The sequence below is a fragment of the Aptenodytes forsteri genome, unplaced genomic scaffold (genome assembly GCF_000699145.1).
Source record: "Aptenodytes forsteri isolate BGI_AS27 unplaced genomic scaffold, ASM69914v1 Scaffold195, whole genome shotgun sequence".
Lineage (NCBI taxonomy): Eukaryota > Metazoa > Chordata > Aves > Sphenisciformes > Spheniscidae > Aptenodytes > Aptenodytes forsteri.
The window spans coordinates 2,731-22,418 of NW_008795317.1; the positions used below are offsets into that span (position 1 = coordinate 2,731).

The 19,688-nt window shown below is 37.1% G+C and overlaps 1 protein-coding gene across 1 annotated transcript in view; it reads left to right on the forward strand.

Annotated features, from left to right (window-relative positions):
* The window catches only part of LOC103899194 (usherin), a gene marked incomplete at its 5' end in the record, with an annotated part of 310,634 nt that overhangs the window by 2,532 nt on the left and 288,414 nt on the right, over window positions 1-19,688 (forward strand). The window contains 2 exons of the mRNA XM_019472152.1: window positions 1,247-1,391; window positions 11,620-11,850. Of these exons, the coding sequence (XP_019327697.1) occupies window positions 1,247-1,391; window positions 11,620-11,850 (376 nt within the window). The remainder of the gene's footprint in view (window positions 1-1,246; window positions 1,392-11,619; window positions 11,851-19,688) is intronic.

Sequence of the window (19,688 nt, forward strand, 5' to 3'; positions counted from 1 at the left end):
TTTCTTTCCCTGTTGTTTTTTTTTTTTTTTCTCTCTCTCTTTTGTTGTTTTACTTTCCATTACAATTTATTATTTTATTATTATTCTATTATTTCAATTATTAAACTCTTCTTATCTCAACCCACGAGTTTTCTCACTTTTCCGATTCTCTCCCCCATCCCACCTCAGGTGGGGGGGGCAAGGGTGACCGAGTGTCTGTGTGCTCTTAGTTGCTGCCTGAGGTTAAACCACGACATCTTTGCATGTTCTGATCCTGTGTTATTGCTGTATTCCCTGATATGCTTAAGGCCGTGTTGTTTTGTAGCAATCTGCATTTTCATTAAGAAGGTACCTGTCTGGCTTCTGGGATAATGGACAAATCTTTGGAGCGGGGAAACCTAAAATAGCAGAAAACCAACTTTATGAAGTCTAAATATGTGATTTTAAAATACTGTTGTAATTTTTGAGTGACTGGGTTTGGCAAACAAATACCATGGCAGTAGTAGTAAGCTAAAAGCTGAGGAATGAGCAAAGAAACCTGATAGGTAATCAGAACGTGGGAGTGGATCTGGTGCTCTGACATTGTATTTCTCATTTCAAGAGCCAATTTTGTCTTTCAGTGGTACCACAGATGGGCCCCAGTTTATTTGTCTATGAAGGGGGGATACTATTGCTCCTGGGGCTGTTGTAGCAATACATAAATTGCTTCTTGTCACAGACTTGCAAGATTTTTCATCTAAATAAATATCTGATAAAGAAGTTATCTAAAATACAACAGTTTATTCAGTTCCACTCTCTCTTGATAGCTTAAAGTAATGTTAAAGTAAAGCAGATTCAAATATCTGTAGCTATTAGTTATTCCCCTCCTTCCTAATGCCTGCTAATCATGTCACTCATTCAATGGTGGTCAGATTTCACCACTTAATAGTGTCATCTTCGTCATCTGGGTTGGAGCCGCACTGTTTGTAGTGATAACTGCACCACCACACAGTTTTATGAGGCAATAACTTTGTTTCCTCATTTATCCACTCAGGAACTGGCTTATTACCTCATAAAACAGTGTGATGGGAAGTATTATCACCTAAATCCTAGCTTGTTCAGATTCTCCAAAATAATCCTCTCCCTCAGTTGGTCTTTGCAGGCTTTTCCACATATAAGCGAGGGAATCTGCAAATTCAGAGATAAGTTTCTTATTAGTGAACATGTCATCAATTAATAGGAATGAAAATATTATTAACCAACTGTCGTCTTCCAATCTGCTTTGCAGGTTTTGCATGTAGCTGAGGCTCATGAGCTATCCTATGTAGCGACGGGATTAAAACCTTACAGGACGTACAACTTCACTGTCACTCTCTGCAATCAAATTGGTTGTGTAACCAGTGAGCCAGGCAAGGGGCAAACCTTGGCAGCTGGTAAGGAAACAATCTGTATCGAAGTGCAAAGCTGGCACACAGTTTACTAATGAACACCATTAAGATGATCGTAGTTTGATGCACAGTGACAGGGGTAGGTGTTGTATTAACACAAAGTGACTTGCTTAATTATTATCTGTTTATCTTGACAGATTAAAACCAAAATGTTTTCAGTGGAGGTTTAAGGTACACTGTTAATGGCAATAGGATTTGTGTACGGCTCTCTCAATTACAAGTTATTGATATGTATATTTTTGTTCCTGTGTATTTAGACGGTAACAGGAATGTAGCTGAAGCTGTTCATTCATTTATGATGCAAAGAAGTTGTTAATTTGTTGGGGTTTTTTAGTGTGTGTCATGTTTGCATGATAGGGCATGTAAAATTCACATGCTGTGCCAATGCCTTGCGTAACCCATGAAGGAGGAGTTGCATGGTTTTTGTATTAAACTCTAACATATGTACACAGTGTATGTGTGTGTCGAAATCGGAAGCAACATACATGCTTTGGGTCTGCTCTGTTGAAAATGTTTGTTTATTTAGCCCCTGAGATTTATGAGATTTTCCTTTGTAGATATGTGTACTCAGGCTTTCCTATGGAAACAATGCTTAAGAAACTGCATATATGTGCCTGTGCACCTTAATAGATTTTCAGTCTTTGAGTTAATTTCAGCCACATATGTCAGGGACTTCAAAGGTACTAACTTTCTACAAATTTAGGAGAAAATAAGCATCAGTACAGAACAGAGATGGAGAAAGCCTGTATTTACTTTGAAGAAAAGACTGGCATGAACTCACTTCTTAGACATCAGAGGATCAAGAGGGTTTTGAGAGAGAAATTGTTAAGAAAACCAGCTTCGCAAGTCTCTCTATTCATGGAACGAGGTAGTCAGTACAGCTCTTTTATACTATAAATATAAGCTCAAAACCCATGCTATGTGACATAGTGGTGGTCACTTGCAGAGAGCTGACTACTTAACATTGTGGTTACCTTTTGTATAGGTATTTAAAACACATTAATTACTTTCACAATATTAGCATTTTCAGTTAAGCCATTAGTGGTGTTGTCATATGGACGTTGTGATGATGATCTTTGAAATTACCTCTCATGTAATTTGGTCTCCCATAGGAAAAAACTTGAAAATTTCTGCTGTGCAGAATGTTTTCCTAGGCTCCCTGGGCTGTATTTGAGTTGCTTGAATTCCATCAAAGCTCCTCTGCGTAATCAATGAAGAGATACAGGAGCTTCGAGACAGGGAATAAGGAGTTGTCTAGAGCCAGTAAAAAGGAAGCTTTATATACGTGAACTGAAGTGGAACTTAAACTGTTGGGATATTATCTCTAGTCTGTCCTCTCTTCTTCATCTGTCTATTTATTTTATTGCCTTCCCATTTGTTCTCAAGTGGAAGATAGACGATTTGTTCCTTGATTCACCATATCGTCTTTGTGTTTCAGTGGGCAAAGATTGTTCTGTCGGTCTTCTCTCTTGCTGAATTGCTGAGAGAAATTTCAAAAGTTATTTTGTTTCCTCATACTGCCACCTCTTAAAGTTTCAAGCTGGCCATCTACAGAGCCTCTTACTTGTATGAGCATGACTTTATCCCATACCATGCAGCCGTGCAAGGAACAGTGTTCCAGTCTGTGCTGATAACCATGGAAACAAATATGACCTAAACGGCACACCTTATTACTACAAATGATCCAACTTTGCATTTATACATTTATTAAAAGATTCAGAAACAATAGCTTAGTTATGCTTGACAGCTTGTTTATGACCATCTCCTCCCTGGTTGTGCTCATACTTAGAGACCTATCACATTAGAGAAGACAGGAGAATACAAAATAGAACAACAGACACGTCCCCATTTATTAGCTGTTTTGCAGCGTAGCCTTTTCCTGCTTACTGTTGTAAGCCTTGAAAGCAACGAATCAGTCCTGTATCGGGTTCCTTTTATGTTTTTAAAGCATGTTAATGCAATGTCTTAAATTTTGACAAACCAGAGAGTAAAACACTTAAATTTTGCACACAATTTTATCTTCTACCATTCACACTTTTCATTTCTGGAGAAAATTGTTTAATAATCTCCATCCAGTTTTTTTGTGCATGCATGTTCCATTTTGTGAAGTTCTATAAAACTGTGTTTCCAAAGAAAATTTAAAAGAAACACTACTTACGTGATGACTTCTAGATCAAAGTGAGTTCAAACTTGGAACAAAGTTAGGAGAAACCAGTCCCCGTCATTTGTAAAAACAGATGATCAAGTCTTAGTCCATTAATATCCTTTTGTGTCATTGAATGGTGCAAAATGAAATTAAAATTGCCTTTCTAGGACTGTTGAGGAGTTCTGTTTCATGAAGGAATGTCTCCCTGGCACAGAGACAGCATCCCTGGCTGGATGCCAGTCCCCCTCCATGCCCTGGCAAAAGGAGCTTTTTGGAGGAAGTCTCGACTGAAATGTGCTCCAGCATGATGGTCCCCTTGCATCGTAACACAATCCAGGAGCTTTGAATTGTGTTCCAAGTTGGGTTAGAGGTTATAGTAAATTAGACTTCTCTGATCTAAGACTTTCTAAAAAGTCTTCTCTGATCCTGGGGAGGATAATGGAAAACCATCTCTATTCCTTCCATGTGTGGAGTATGCTGATTTATTGCATGGAGCATTTAAATCAATGGGTACCTTGATGACTGTGATTTTGGCGTGTCCAACTGATGTATATTAGCAAGGGGCTTGCTTTTGGAGTTGCCAATGTCTTCTAAAATTTGCCACTATAAGTCTCAAGTAATTTTTAAGCTTTGTTCATATCCATTAGGTTAATTTGAAGACTGGCTACAAAAAAAAGATACTCTTCAAAATCTATTATTCTTCTCTTTCTCTGGCAACATGTTCTTTTTATATGGCATAACACAGCAAATAAAAACAAGGGCAGAAACAAGAGCGTGAAATCATTAGAAACAAAAATGCTGAGGAAGAAAAGTAAGAGGTTTTGAGAGAGGATCTAAAAGACAAAGAAAAGAGACTTCTGCAGTCAGGGGCAGAATTTAGGGGTAAGACCTAAAGGAGCAGAAGCATCAGAAACAGTCTGCTGATTTTTCAGTGAGAAGTCTTTTGGAGTATAACTTAAAATTGGTTAAAATAATCCAGAGGCAAACATAACAAGTAGATCCCTTCTAACCTGGTTCAGTATAGGCATCTGTACCAGGGATAGCTCATGAGTAGCTTTGCAGGAGGAGAGTGAAAGAAAACTAAAGTCAGCCATATGTCCTTGCGTCTGTCAGACTGGCAAAAAATCTCCTCCTCATCAATTTATACACCCACAATATTTGTAAATGGTAATAAAAGAAGACAACTGAGCCAGAAGAATGTAAGGAGAGAGAGTGAGGAAGTAAACAAAATAGAATTAATAAGAATTGAGTTATTTTATAAAAAAGCTGAGTGGAAGTTGTCACAAATGCATATGAAACCAGGAAGAAGAATAGGTGTGATAAATAAAAGAACTTGCACAGGTATGCCTGATGCATAAGCAGCTCTGAGAATGGTAAAAAGTGTTGGAAGATCAACGTTACATGGTAATGCAGTATTGGGATGAAAGATCAAAGCAAGCTAGTCAAGGAAATGGAAGAAGAGAATTAACCCATGTCTGTTACTCAAAGAGAAGGTGACTGGACAGAAATAGAACCTCAGGTTGGTATATTCGGGTACAAATACACAGATAGTTGGCTTTTAAAGACTCAAATAATTAAAAAGTGTTTCATACTTTTTCGACCAGTATTTTAAACGTCAGACTAAGGATGCGCATTCCACAATCCATGTGATACTTTAAATACTCTTTATGCACTGCAATATTGTGCACATGCTATTGAAAGCTTTGGCTGATAGATGAGGAAAGTTCATTTTTAATACTTTGTTTGAAACTTTGAAATCTAATTTGAGCTTGGTTTTTGTCTTTGTTACCACAAGATCATCAAGTGGAACTGCAAGCACTACTGGACAGTAATTATACATTTTTCATCTCAACACCTAGAGCCACGTTTTTCTTTATTCCTTTCTCCAGGTTCTGCTGAGTTCAAATTCCTGTTTATTTTTGAGAATGGCATTCAGCCTGTTATTGTTACCAGGTCTTAGGCTATTTTTTTAATTTTCAAAAGCACTTTTTGCTCTGTGGTTTTATCTTGTGCAGGATTCTGAGCTGGTACCTTGGAATCTATAGAACTGTACTAGCTGGTACCAGTGAAAGTCCTGGTCTCTTAAAAGTGATTTTTTGACGATGTGTTTGCATAAAATTATTAATTACTTGCATTATTCTTTGCAGCATCTACCAAGGCACAACATGCATGTTTTCCAAATTTTTCAGTTAGGCAGAGAAGCATCTTTTTTCCTAGCAATTTCTGACATTTCAACGGGATGGAATTAGCCATGTGAGTGCTTGGACTAGTGCAATTGCTTATCCTACCCCCCTCAAATCAGATAGCCAAAGGGTGCCTTAAACAATCGACACAGCTATGTTTCATTAACTACCGTGTGACTGAGCTTATTTCTTGTAATTAAGCTCATCTTTCCTTTGCCCTTTTTCTTTTTTTTTTTTTTAAATTTCATTTAAAAAGCATTTTTTAAGAGGCACCAAAGTATGGCTTTGTGATTGCTGCCATTTACCCCAGCACATTGTATTCCTCATCCTTTGCTTTTGATGGCAATTACAGGGTTCAGAAGCTAATTTGTAGAAGATATTCTTCCAGCACCAGCTGCATCTGGCTTCTTGGCAGACTTCTCAAGCAGTTGTATTGGTGGCTTTGGAGTTGCCTCTGGGTTTGCTGGGGTAATGATGCTGATGGGCTTTCTGGGCTGTCTTACACTCCTTGATGTTGTTTTCTTTTTGATTACCCTTTTAATCTGAGTAATTTGTCCATTTTTTCCATTCATGGCTAAGGTCCGGTGCAAGCCCTTTTCAAAAGCCTCAACCCATTTGTCATGGCAATACAGCATTTGTTTATGCCTGTCATAGACTGCTTTTCTACAAAATGCTATGCCTCAATTTTAAAATCACAAATACCCATTAAACAGGTAATAAGTAATGTATATTCTCCTTTGTTACAGAAGAGAAATACGAGGGCCATTTGCTGCTGGTCTGAAAACACAGATTGTTTTGCATGCATGTACATAAGTCTTCTCGTTGTGAATAGGACCCAAAGTGATTAAACAAGCACTCTTAATATGTTAATTTATAATTTTAATTACAACAATCTTGTATATATACTCATTAGTGAATACTAATATAAATATTTTTCTACCTTTTTATTCATAATGCATAAACCAATCATCCAGTTACTTCTCGGCAGTTGCCTGTTTCCGTTTCATAATACAATCTTTGTTCTTAGTTATGAATGCATTTTGTTCATTCCTGTCTTGAATAATCCCTCATTAAGCTAGTCACTTTCTGCTCCATGCTAAAAAGGAAAAATTATCATGCAAATGTGGCATGCCATATTAAAAAGCACATTACCAAACACTTTTGTTGCTGTCCTTCAATTAGTTTCCCTTCTTTGAATTTAATTTCATTTGTTGTTAAACTACTGACTTGATGTATGGACTCATGAATTTGAGGCTGCTGCCAAGAATGTAGCAGGAAAAAAAAAAAATCAAAGCCTCTTCAGAAAGCTGCAGAGGCAAAGCTGAAATGAATTTGCTTCACCTTTGACAAGAACACTTGAGCAGCATTGGAATCCTCTGATGATTCAGCTTGGCTAATTATCCAATTATTTATTTCAAGAATAAAGACACTGTTTTACAATTAGAAAAGTGTAAAGTAATCTGAGAAATTTCGTAATGACAGATGACTTAAGTAACTTCTGAGATAAACAGTATCTGCTCAAAATTGTCTTGCCAAGTGTTCAAGCTGTACTTAAACTGCTCTTTGAGTTCCAGGAAATTACTAGGGACGCAAAAGTTACTTGTTTCTTCTCCCCTGTGAAACACATATTATACTTCAGAAAACAGCTCAGTTTGTTCTTTTCCCTCTGTGTCAAATTTGCGCGGTTTTTAAGCTATGTTTAAGTTGCATTCCTCTTGATTAAAAGCTTTTGGTTCAAAGCAATACTTTTTAATTGCCTAATGATATAAGTCAGTTCTTAGGAAAGAACCGTGCATTTAGGAGTTCATTTGCAATATAACTGAAAAATTCATTGCATGGCAGTAAAACAATTTACCGTTAATTACAAGGAGAAGAATTTGCTGTACCATGCTCACAGATTGCCATGAATCATGCAGCACTCCTAGAGATTTATAACAGATGTGTAAGTGGGATGAATTAGCAGGGTTTAATAACAGAGACACAAATCATGCAGACTTCAAGGAGCTTTAATTGATATACTAGAATGTGACGGGCATGAATCACTCAGCCATTCAACAGCACTGTAACATATGGTCAGCTCAATATGCTGCATCTTAAATCGGTTGGTGAGTCGTTGGTTGTCCCATATGGTGGAAGCAATATATTTTTCATGATTTTTAAAAAATACTGTGTATTACATCTATTTTTAAAGAAATATGATTGTAACATACCTGTCTAACTAAATTTTCTTTTGATGTCCATTATGGGTGGTTTTTATTCTTTTTGGGGGAAGAGTCCAAAATGGACTCTAAAGAATCTTCTAAAAAAATCAAAGTACTGTCAGAAGATATGAGTATCATTTCTTGACTCATTTACTGTTGAAATGACTGATGCTATTGTGAAGCACAGAGAAAGAAAAGATTATACCAGAAATGCTATGGCAATCTCGGGCTCCTCTGGAGTAATAACTTGTAGCAAAAATGAAACGGATGACCAATAGTGAGGAATGTAATTTTACCTGCAAGGTAAACTCCAAGATGAAGAAAAATAGATTTTCTTAAGGTTTTTGTCCTCAAATTCGCCGAACATTTCTGTTTTAATTTGTATGTATGCATTTTGAATTCAGCTGAACAGTAATTAAAAACTGTATACTCTTTGTTACTGAGGTACTTTGTTACCTTCCTGAACTATTCAGAGTGGCTAATTGAAGGCTTCTGTGGAAGGGTACACAAATATCTACCTACAGTATGCTGAGCAGTAGTTATTCAAACATATGTAAGCCTGTTAAATTTAGCCACAGTGTAAATATGTTATTCCTGGGACAAGAATCTGGCAGAGTATGGAAAAGCTTTAGCAGTTGTATTAGTAAACCTGACAGACTTGAGAAAGGAGTATTGTATCCTTAGAACCGTGGCTGCCAGAATTTAATGTCAACAATTAAAATTTATTTTGATCCTTACCTAGTGTTTATTACTGTTTGTATACACAACAGACCTTACTAATACAGAGATGCACTATTAGATGGAATTACCATCTGTTCAGAGCGAAATGCTGGCATCTGTCTTCGAGTCTAAAACTAAAATGATATTATTTCAAACAAAACAAAATTAACTGCTCTTTACTTACCAACTTCATTTTTGTGTACATGTGTGTGCATACACACATGGGAAAGGCTTATTTGTAATGACCTGTGTAGCAACATCTATATTTAGATATATGACTTCAACATAAGCTGTATGGACCATCTGTCTTTATTGGTCTTTTTTGTGCCCTCTGCTACACAATGGCATGCAGCAATCATGGGCTTTTAAATACTGTTTTAGCTTTATAATATATTAAATATGTATTATATAGCAAGACATTAAAACTACATAATTAAAATACACAAAATGTGACTTTGAATCCACTAAAATGTAGTACACTCATTATTTTGACAGATGTGTCTTAACAGAACGTGACTAAAAAAAATTAAATAGGTAAAATTATAGTCGATTCATCTTTCAGGAAGTAGCTACAGGTACCACAGTGACACCTTTAGGAAAATATATACTGTATCTTTTAGTTTTGAACATTTTTAATTTCAGCATTTAGTACCCTGCTGGGCTAGTGCTACAGATTTATTTTCAGTCCTGTCTGTTCCTGTGCAGAGTTTGGTTTTCTGTTTTGTTTTTATTTTTTTAACTTACGTAACCTGTTATGTCCATCTTCCACTGTCTTGATGCACAAGAATTCTCAAGCATCGATGAGACTGTAGTTTAAATACAAATGTTATAGCAAGGATGTTACTTTCTGAAAGGGTAGGCTTCTGTTCCATATATCACAATATAATAAATTGTGTCATGCCAGTGTTTAATGCATGTACACAGTGCATTAACTGTAACTGTAGTACATTTATTTGTGCTAGAGGAGACTTGAAAATGATTAAAAAATCAATACTTCCCTGTCAGAGAAGCAAGTGTTACGATGCATTTAAGTAGTTAATTGCATAAGCCCCATAAAAGCTTCAGGTTTGGGTATCAGAGATGCCATAATTATGGTCCAAGTAACTGCCGTTTATTAATACTCGACTTTAAAGGAAGATATAGTTATTGTCATGAGGGTTAGTTAGCTGTATGTGTTTTAGAAATAATGAGTTTTAGCATTTCTGTGTTACCATCACTAAGCTGAACTGGAGGGCTCAACCTCTTACGTTCGCATTTAAAATGCTGACGTACACTAGTTCCCTCCAAAGGTGAAGTTTTGATTGTTAAGCCATGTTTTCTATTTAAACTTGTGCATTAATACCACAATTCATTAGTGCTGTGCCCTACTTATGCAGGAAAGCTTATGACCTCACGCTGCATTACTTCAATTTTGACATTGTAAATTTCTACCATAGTGTGAGATACTAATTAGATTGTGAAGTCATAAATGATGCCTAAGCAGGAATTTACAGCACATAGGGTCATTGGCAGTTTCCCAGTTCCCCCACTCCCTGCTTTCTCCAAGAAGAATATTTATCAAGCTAGAGGGGGGCAAAGAAAAAGAAAGAAGGAAAGAAGGAGAAAAAGTAGCGACATGCTACAGGCAAATAGGAAAAATAAAAAATATGTCAATGATCTTGGAAATGTGCAAATGTTTAAAAGGATGTTATTAATTCATTCTAAACGAAGCAATCGCTCCTTTAGAGAACTCGCACTATGTACAATGCTGTGCTGTGAAGTAATATGTCAGATTTCGAAGGCCCATATTTTAATTCAGGTTTTATTGTTCTTGAAAGGCGTTTATTGTTCTTTACTATGTCATTATGGGAACAAGTAATTTTTACAAGTGGTCCTTGTATTTCACTTCCTGAGTACAAATGAAGTTTCTGTTGTTAAATCCTTTTCTTTATCAGGGAAAGAAGGGGAAGAAAAAAAGGCAAGATAAGATGGATATAGATTCTGTAGGTAGTAGAGTGTTCTTGCACTTCTCCAGATGATGTCTTTTATTGTTTCAATGATGGTCCATTTCTTTCCCACCTGTATGGCCATCATGCCATTACCCAAACAGGTCATGCTGCCCTCCAGTGGCTTCCTGTACAGTATTTAAAAGAAAAAATAAAAAATTTTGTTTGTAACTCAGCTATAGATTGACCAGCGCTATCAGAATGTTTAAAAGAATATCAGAGTATTGGTTTTAATGGTAGGAGGATCATTGTAATAACATAAAACTGTCTTACACTGATACCTTTGTGGAAACAATCTTGTACAGAGTCTTAACTGTGCACCAGTGTTGGTGGAGAAAAGTTAGAGAGGATCATTTTCTTGAACTGAATAATTATCTCAACATATGCTAACGTCTTGTGTGCGCACCATGAGGAGAACAACCTGAGGGGCCTTCAGTATTGTGGACGGATAGCTGTTCTGCTCCTGTTGACAAGGATAAGTCCAGTGATGAAAGCCTCATGTTGTCATGTACCATACTGCTGAGATGTAACAAGAGTTAATTAACTGTTCAGATTCTCCTTTGGTCTTTCACTCAAATCCAATGCTGAAAGTCATACAGATACGTGCTTACAGTGAGTATGGCATGAGAGGCTAATCAAGGAAGGAATACAAATACACTTTTTATGAAGATGTTGATTCAGATTCTTAAAGATTAGGGGAAAAAAAAAATGGATATAGTACTAGAGACATTTATCCAAAGCCTGAATAAACAAATAAGGTGTTTCTTGTGGAATTGAAAGTAATTCCTATAAAGATTAAGAACGTTTGGGTGGTTTTTTTTTTCTTCTAATTAAGCTTCTATGGATATCTGTGTTTATTCTTAAGACGATCAGAAACTGAAGCAGGATGTGTTGCAAAAATTATGTTATATGCAATAAATAATTTCCCAAGTATTATGGAAAATGATACCTAGATAATTTTTTTTTTTTTATGCATAGCTCCAAGAAAACTTAAGTGCCCTCGTGTTGAAGGAATAAACAGCACAACGGTAAAGATAAATTGGAATGAACCTGAAGAACTTAATGGGCCTTCTCCCATCTACCAGGTGGAAAGGATGGATTCATCTCTAGCTACATTGAGTACAGAAGTAATGAAAGGGATCCGTTTCCCAGGAAATGGATATTACAGATTTGCTAGTTCCACTCTCCCCGCCAATACTTACTTTACAGGTAAATGAGTTTAAATGACTTACAAAATGTACCAATTGTACTCTGCATTTGTTTAACCATTTATTGTCATCTTCTATATAATTTTCATGGTAAAATCCGTAGTTTTTAATTTATGAGCATAACGTGATTGTTAGTGATGTATGGGCTATTTCGATTCTCACATAAAAAGCCTGTGGAAAACGTTATTGGACATGTGGGATTTGTATTCCCTTGCCTTTGGACATAGAGATGTACATGACGGTGAATGTTGCTGTATATTTGACTCATTTCCTGGTGGTAAATATAAGATGGATTTTATTTATTGTTCTGGGATAAAAACTTCTCGATGAAGTTGCTGTGAATACTAAGGCATATTTTCTTTGGTATCGTTTTGAGGATTCCCGAGGTTGCATGAGCACTCAAAAAGAACTTTCTTCCGTGTTCAGAACATTTGTGTTGCGGTCCTGTTTGTTTTGTCAAGGAAGGGAAAAAGGCTGCCAATCTGACAGAAGTCTGCTGTTTCTGGGCCGCTGGGTATTATCTCCTCTCTTTTTTGATTAGTTATTTATTTTGGAACTGGGCATTTTTCAGGTTGAAGCAGACCAATTATCCTATGTTCTGTGATTCTCATCATTTGCTGGTGTCTTCGCTTCTTGGATAAAGCAAAGATATAGACAGTATGTTTTTTGGGAAAATGTCCAGATGAACCTGGTTGCATGTTTGAGATGTTGTAGAGGTCTGTAAGTGAAATATTACTGTGCAGTATTGGTGTGCATGAAGTATTAGTTTTTAAAAGTACAAGAAGAAATGGCAGAGCTCAAGGTTTAAAAAAAATTTTAAAAAGGTGTATTAAGGGTGCGTGTGTGTGTGTGTGTGTGTGTATATATCAGGTCATGAGACTGATAGCAACAAGGGGAAATCCAAAAGGAATCTAGGTAACAGTGAGAGCAAGCGTTAGATGGTATGCTGATAGTGCGAAGGCCACACCACGGTGTGGTACAACTTAACCTGGTACTGAGCCTTGTTTGTTAAGACAGATAAAGGCTGCAAAAAAACACGCAGCATTGTTGACACTCAAAAGAATGCCAAAGATTTGAAGAGGACTGAGTAGCTGTCATCCCTTGTCTTCTGGGTCACCACAGGTAATTCTGGCAAGAATACGTGAGCCCAGATATCTTGATACTTGCAAGCACGTGTGTGTGCAAATTCAGGTTTTGTTTAAAAAAAAAATCATCTTCTCATCTCTCTGATCATCCAGTGAATCTGATTTAAATAAAAAAGGTTGAAGATCACTTCCATTTTTTTTCTTGCTAGGTGCTTACTTGACTGATAGTCAAATAATAATAACAAGTGATAATGTGTTAGTTAAATATTGACACCATGTTGACTTGCAAAACCTGTCTCTGTGCAGGAATCTGTAGGAACAGCTGTTGGGCTCTTTTCCTCATCCAAATTGCTCGATGCTTTTCCTGATACCAGAGTTTGCACCCTTTACTGTATATTTAGTAAAAAAATCTTTGCATTTCTTCTGTTGTCAGTTGTGATGATCTAAACACCAAAGGAATTGCGAGCTGCAGTTTTTCTCACTGGAGCTCCAGTCAGCCCCATCACCACGGTTTAGTTAATTAATCAGACAAGTAAGGAATTATGAGTATCACCAGATTTCCTTCTTCTCATCAGAAGTCTCTGAGAGTGTTGGGGACGAGCGTGTTGCACTACTGGGATTGTTAACGTGCCTGGCTATTTGTAACCGGGCAAGCCCAACACTAATCTACCCAAGCGCCAGTTCAGTCTGGGGTTCAGTTATGCTCCACAAGCTGAGACTGAGGCCTTGAATAAGGTTTATTGAGGTGGCTGAGGTGATCTGAGAGAGTTTGGACAGACAGGTTGGGAGAAGATGTTAAAATAATGCTCCCTTCATACTGGCAACTGATGGCTGATGTTGTGTGGATAAATATAATTTATTATTGCTTTGGATTGCATTCGTTCTTTTTGACCAGCTATTAGTCTGAGTATCTGGAGACGGACCTAGAACCAAAACACACTAGGCAATTTGTCCAGACATCTGCTGATAATGACTGACAATCAGGTTAAATCAGCCTGTTTTGGTACCTAAAAATGTGTAATTCAGGTACTTGGCAACTCAATAAAGTTTCTGAGAAATACAAATCTGGGTTTTTCTAAAAGTAGATAATCAGTCCTTCTTCCAAAACATGATGGAGGGAAAATTATAGCAAATCCAGGAGAGTTTAGAAAGACAGGCACTTAAGGGAATGAAAAATTTTCTTTAATTGTACTCTGCACTTGTTTTGTTGTTGAGACCCTCTCTTATTACCCGTCTCTGAAGACAAGCAGTTGGCAGTTGTGCTTTATAGATGGAACAGCTTTAGTGTGCATGCAGCTGTGTACATTTTTAACACAAAAGTGTGCCAGCTTGTATATGTCAGTCAGCAGACAGATACTTCTTAGTGCGTCTGGCATCTCCCACTGCTAATCCAGAAAAAGATAGATCAGTTTATTCATTGCTAATAAATGCAGTTGTCCTCACTACCTCCCCAGCTGGTCTTACACTCCGAGGTGCAAGTAATAGGGGCAGATGTATTATCTGGGAAATTTTCCAAATTCATCTTTAAAAAAAAAAAAAAAAAGAAGTTAGGCAATAAACACTGGCTACACTAAGCAGCGTCCTTCTGCCTGTAACAAAGCCTCCAGCTGCACAGGAAGATGTGCTCTGAGTACACATTAGATGAGAGGAAGTCAGGTAAAGAAAAGGATTGTTTCTGCCAGAACTGTCCACATGTAACTTCTCAGCTCTTCAAACTGTGAAGAAGTGTTTAGGCATCTGTAATATCATTTCCCAAAAGATGCAGATTTGATTTTTAATACTTATTCATATCCCTTGAAGTTCTTAGATTCAACAGCATTCGTTATATCTATCAAAATACCACCAGGCAAAGGAACTGTTAGTGTTCTTGTTTTAGCTAAGGAACTCATCCATCTTCCATCACTCTGGGGTATTCAGGTGTTTCTCTTCATATCTTCGCCATGAGACAGCAAAGTGCTATCATTCTGATTTAATAGATGGGGAGCTGAAGTTCAGATTCTACTTAACGCAGGAGTTTATAGTTAAAAGGCCCTCTAGAAATGGCTAGAAGGTTTTACAAATTAGTTGTTTTGTGTGGTTTGCTTTATCAGTACAGCTCGTGTGATGCGGCTGTTGGTCTGGGGTCAGAATGCTGCAGTAACACTGGTGTGTTTGTCTTTCTGGTTCTCTAGTAGTCAAGAGCGGTACTGTCTGTTTTATACAGGGTGTAGACAGGCAAGCTTGGAGTTCAAAGAACTGTAAATAGCTGAGTGTCTGAATATCTTTTAAATTCAAATTATACTTGTATTATCTCTTGAATGACTGAGTCTAATGGCTAGGTCCAAAAAAAGCCTAAGGATGAAGGTGATGAGCACGATATCATGTTAACCTGGCTTTCACCGCTAACAAATGGGTGAGAATAGCTTGCTCTGCAGGGAAGTTAGGGTCTTCATGTACTTTCTAGCAGAGGCGTACCAAGGCTTACAAGTAAGATCCTTCGAGATCGTTGGATAAAATCCATGGAAAATAGCATGCTGAACTGCTGAAGTGTGTGTGTGTGAATGTCAACAACAAGACAACAGATACATTTATGAAAAGAGTTTTTCCTCGATTCCTTTTTGCTCCTTGGTTGAGGGTTAGGACTTGAGGTGCCTGAATGGATGAAACAAAAACTGATGTATGAATTTTGACCTGTGTAAACGAGCCCTGCTCAGGATCAAATTTGGTTCTAATTTGAGGCACTACCTTCTGTTCAGGATTCATAATTTATACATATCTCCTGAGGGTTAGGCAGCTTTAACTTTTTGTTTTACAGAGAGTAGGGGATCACTTTTTTCCTTGAAAACATGACTCCCTGAGAAAGCGCATGCGCACACTACTGAGTATATTGGTGGATACTATAACTTCAGATAGAAACAGTGCAGCTGTTTAAACTTTGTAGAAAATCCTGTCAAAGAGCTGTGCAACACTTTTTTCTAGAGCAAGTATACTAGATTAAGCTCCTAAGGACAGATAAAGGGAAGTTTAGTTTTCAGGTTTTATTGAGCAAATAGATGCCGAACTACTGAGTCCTTTCAAAAAGGAACTTCTGGGCCCAAAGAGCAACTGGTTGAAAATTGAACCCTGAATGTCTCTGGGATACAATGACATCTCAGCTAGGAGTTTCAGGACTGCAATTTAGTTGTCTAAAGCACAGTCATGGATTACACAAATCACTTTTTGAATCTTTCCTCCAATTGATCCACTGCCAGACAGAAAGTCTGTGGCAGAGCTGATGGGATAGGGCCTATTATAGTTAGAAAGGATAAAAATTGCAATCAGTTGGACACATGAATGAACGGGAAAGCTCCTTGACTCCATGCTATGGAGATACAGTTGGGCACCATGAAGAGACACTCAGTGTATCCGTAGGAGTGTGTAAGAACTGCTCACTGTGTAAAGAGTGACTCCATTGCTACAAAAGAAAGAAATCGCAGAGCAGCAAGATGGTTGTGTGGAAGGTTACATTCCTCCTGACCTCTCAAAATAAGACTACTTTTCAAATGTAACATTGAACATAAATTGACAATTCTGTGGCATTGTAGTGGGTTTTGTAAAGAATATACATATTCTTTTTATGAAATGGAGCAAAACAAATCCTCCAAGCATGCTTTATGCATTCCTTAAAATACAATTTGAGTTTGATGTCAGGAGTTATAATTACACATCCATGTGAGAAGGGAGACCTTTACTTATTTAGTGATAAAATAATTCATTTTTTTCAGGTGGATGAAAGATTCTTTGTGATATTTTAAAAACAGTTGAATTAGCTATTACTATTTTAATGTGATTCCTCTTGGATGCTACTTGTTTAAAAAGAAAATTATTCATGTAATATTGATCAAAATGCAGTCCACTCTGGAGAAACTTTTGTATTTGGCCTTGCTTTGAATCCAAGTTTTCTGAATTAGGATACTACACTTAAAAAGAAGTGAGTCTTGCCTGGAATATGTACTCTTTGCCAACCTCTACCTGATGCGAATTCAGCTCTGTAATAATTAGGAAATAACGTTATGAGGTAAGTTCTTCATATATTCAGCATTACAAGTAGAGCTTTTTTACAACGACATTTTTAGTGTCGTGAAGTGGTCTTAAAAATGTGTATTTAAAAAAAAAAAAATCTGTGCTAGTGTTTTTACTGCCAAATTCTGACTCAGATACACACACATTTCTCAGAGTGGAGAATCTTTCCAGTAACGATGTTTCTTGATGAGTTTGCCACGGAACACTGCACAAGCGTCGTTTACATTTGTTCTGAGCAGAAGTGTTGAGAATGGTCATTCAATGTTTGATCTCCCTGTAGCTCTTCATCACAGTGAACTCTCTTTGCGGTAATGTAAAACAAATTCCACTCCATATAATCTTGAGCAAACATTTCATAGTTAGTAGAAGACGCAAGTATTTTCATTAGTGCTTGGAGCCAAATAAACAGGCCTTTTCCAGCAAACCAAAATAAATTTATGGAATGCATTATGACTGAGTACCAAGAAAATGAACACAATTGGAGGTCTAAAAACAATGTAAGAGGAAAGGCTGAAGAAAATGGCGTAGTTTAGAAAAATGAAGACTAAAAGGAGACATGATAATGGTATTAAAGTATATAAAAATGTGTAGTTTAAAAGAAGAGAATGAACTTTTCTCCATGTCTAGTATGAGTAAAGCAGTAATGCACTCCTAATAAAATATTACAAGGTAGATTGTCTTCTCACAGGAATTTTTTTCTAAAAGATTCAAGCTAATTGAGCAAAGGAATACACTGTTGTGAGAAAAAAATGAAAGCTCTGACACTGCAGATTTTAAGGAATGGTTGGATGAGCATTTGTCAGGAATAACCTAGGTAAAACTGATTCTGCTTTGGAGTAAGTGGATTGATTCTGTGACCTCTAAAAATGTTTTCCAAACATATATCATATTATAAACTCAGATTACTGTCTTCCAAACATATATCCTATTATAAACTCAGATTACCCAATGAAGCTGAGAAAGATGTTCATTTCACCAAATACCTTTTAAAAGGAAAGAGCTGCCTCTTTTTTTTTTTTTTTTAATAGGAAAAGTAAGTTTTTTTTAAATAGAGTTCTGATCGACAATTTTCTATAAAGAGGGAAGGTTGCATGAGTTGAACAGTTTTGCTAGATATTTTCCAGCATTTATTTTTATGACTACTGATAAGGTTTGAGATGGCTAGAAAGAAATTTTAATCACTAAATCAGAACAATAGAATAATTTAGGTTGGAAGGGAAGTCATCTAGTCCAACCTCCTGCTCATAGTGAGTCCAGCTAGACCTGTTTAGGCCTTTCTCTAGTTGAATTTTATCTCCAAGTATATTTCCAAGTACTGTTCCAGTTTTCAGCATGACCAGCCTTTTGGTAATCTTTTCCCCCTTATATCTATGCAGAATTTTCTGTATTTGAACTTGCGTCCATTGTCTCTTGTTCCATCACTATATAGCTCCCATCTCCTTTATATGCTTCCATGAGGTAGTTGAAGAAGGCAAGATCATAGTTGAATTTTATCTCCAAGTATATTTCCAAGTACTGTTCCAGTTTTCAGCATGACCAGCCTTTTGGTAATCTTTTCCCCCTTATATCTATGCAGAATTTTCTGTATTTGAACTTGCGTCCATTGTCTCTTGTTCCATCACTATATAGCTCCCATCTCCTTTATATGCTTCCATGAGGTAGTTGAAGAAGGCAAGATCATCTCCTCCATCCTTCCATTCTTAAGACTGAACAAACCCTATTCTCTCAGCTTCTTCTTGTGTGTTATGTACTTTGGCCCTCTGACTATCTTGGTGCCCCTCCACTGGATTCATTCCAGTGTGCCAGTATCTTTTTTTTTTTTATGCAAGAGTACCCAAAACTGCATTGTGGGACTTGATTTGCCTCTGCATTTCACAAGGTTCCTGTCAACCCATTTCTCCAGCCTGTCAAGATTCCTCTGAGTTGCAGTGTATCCACTGCAGCCCTCAATTATTTTTATTGCCTGCAATCTTTTTGATAGTACACTCCATGCCATTGCCTGGGATTCATTTTAATGAATAAAACTGTTAAACAGAATTGGTCCCACTACCAGTTCCTTGTAAATGCTGCCCACTGGGCTTTGTGCCACTTGTCACAAAGTGACAAGGCCTTTGAGTCCTGCTGTTCAGCCAGGTCTTTACCCACTTTTATAGTCCACATGTGGTCCATCTATTTCTCCAGCCTGATGGCAAGGATCCTATGGGAAACCATGTTGAAGCCCTTGCTGAAGCCAAGGTACACAATGCTCGTTCCTTTCCCTTTTGGCTGTTGAGCCAGTCCTTTCATCACAGAAGGCGATCAGGTTGGTTGGGCATAATTTGCCCATAATAAGTCTGTGTTGGCTGTTCCAAATCATCTTCTTGTCCTTCGTGTGTCTGAATATGGCCTCCTGCATAGTGTCCCTGGGGACAAAGGTTAGGCTGACCAGCCTGTAGTTTCCCTAATCTATAGACACAGCTATACAGCCAATGCTATTAAATTTGTTTGCTTCAGCCTTACCCTAAAAAGATGAACTGGAACAGAAATAGAGAAATCCATCTTTTGCATAGTTTGGCTTTATGTATTCTTTGTCTTTTTGCTGGCATTTTTTTTTCCTTACATAACTTTTTAAGAACCATCCTTTTTTATTTCATTACATTGAACTGAAGAAGGTAAACAAGATTTTCTGAAGGAAAAATTATTACAAAAGGAATTCTTACACCAAGCTTTCTAA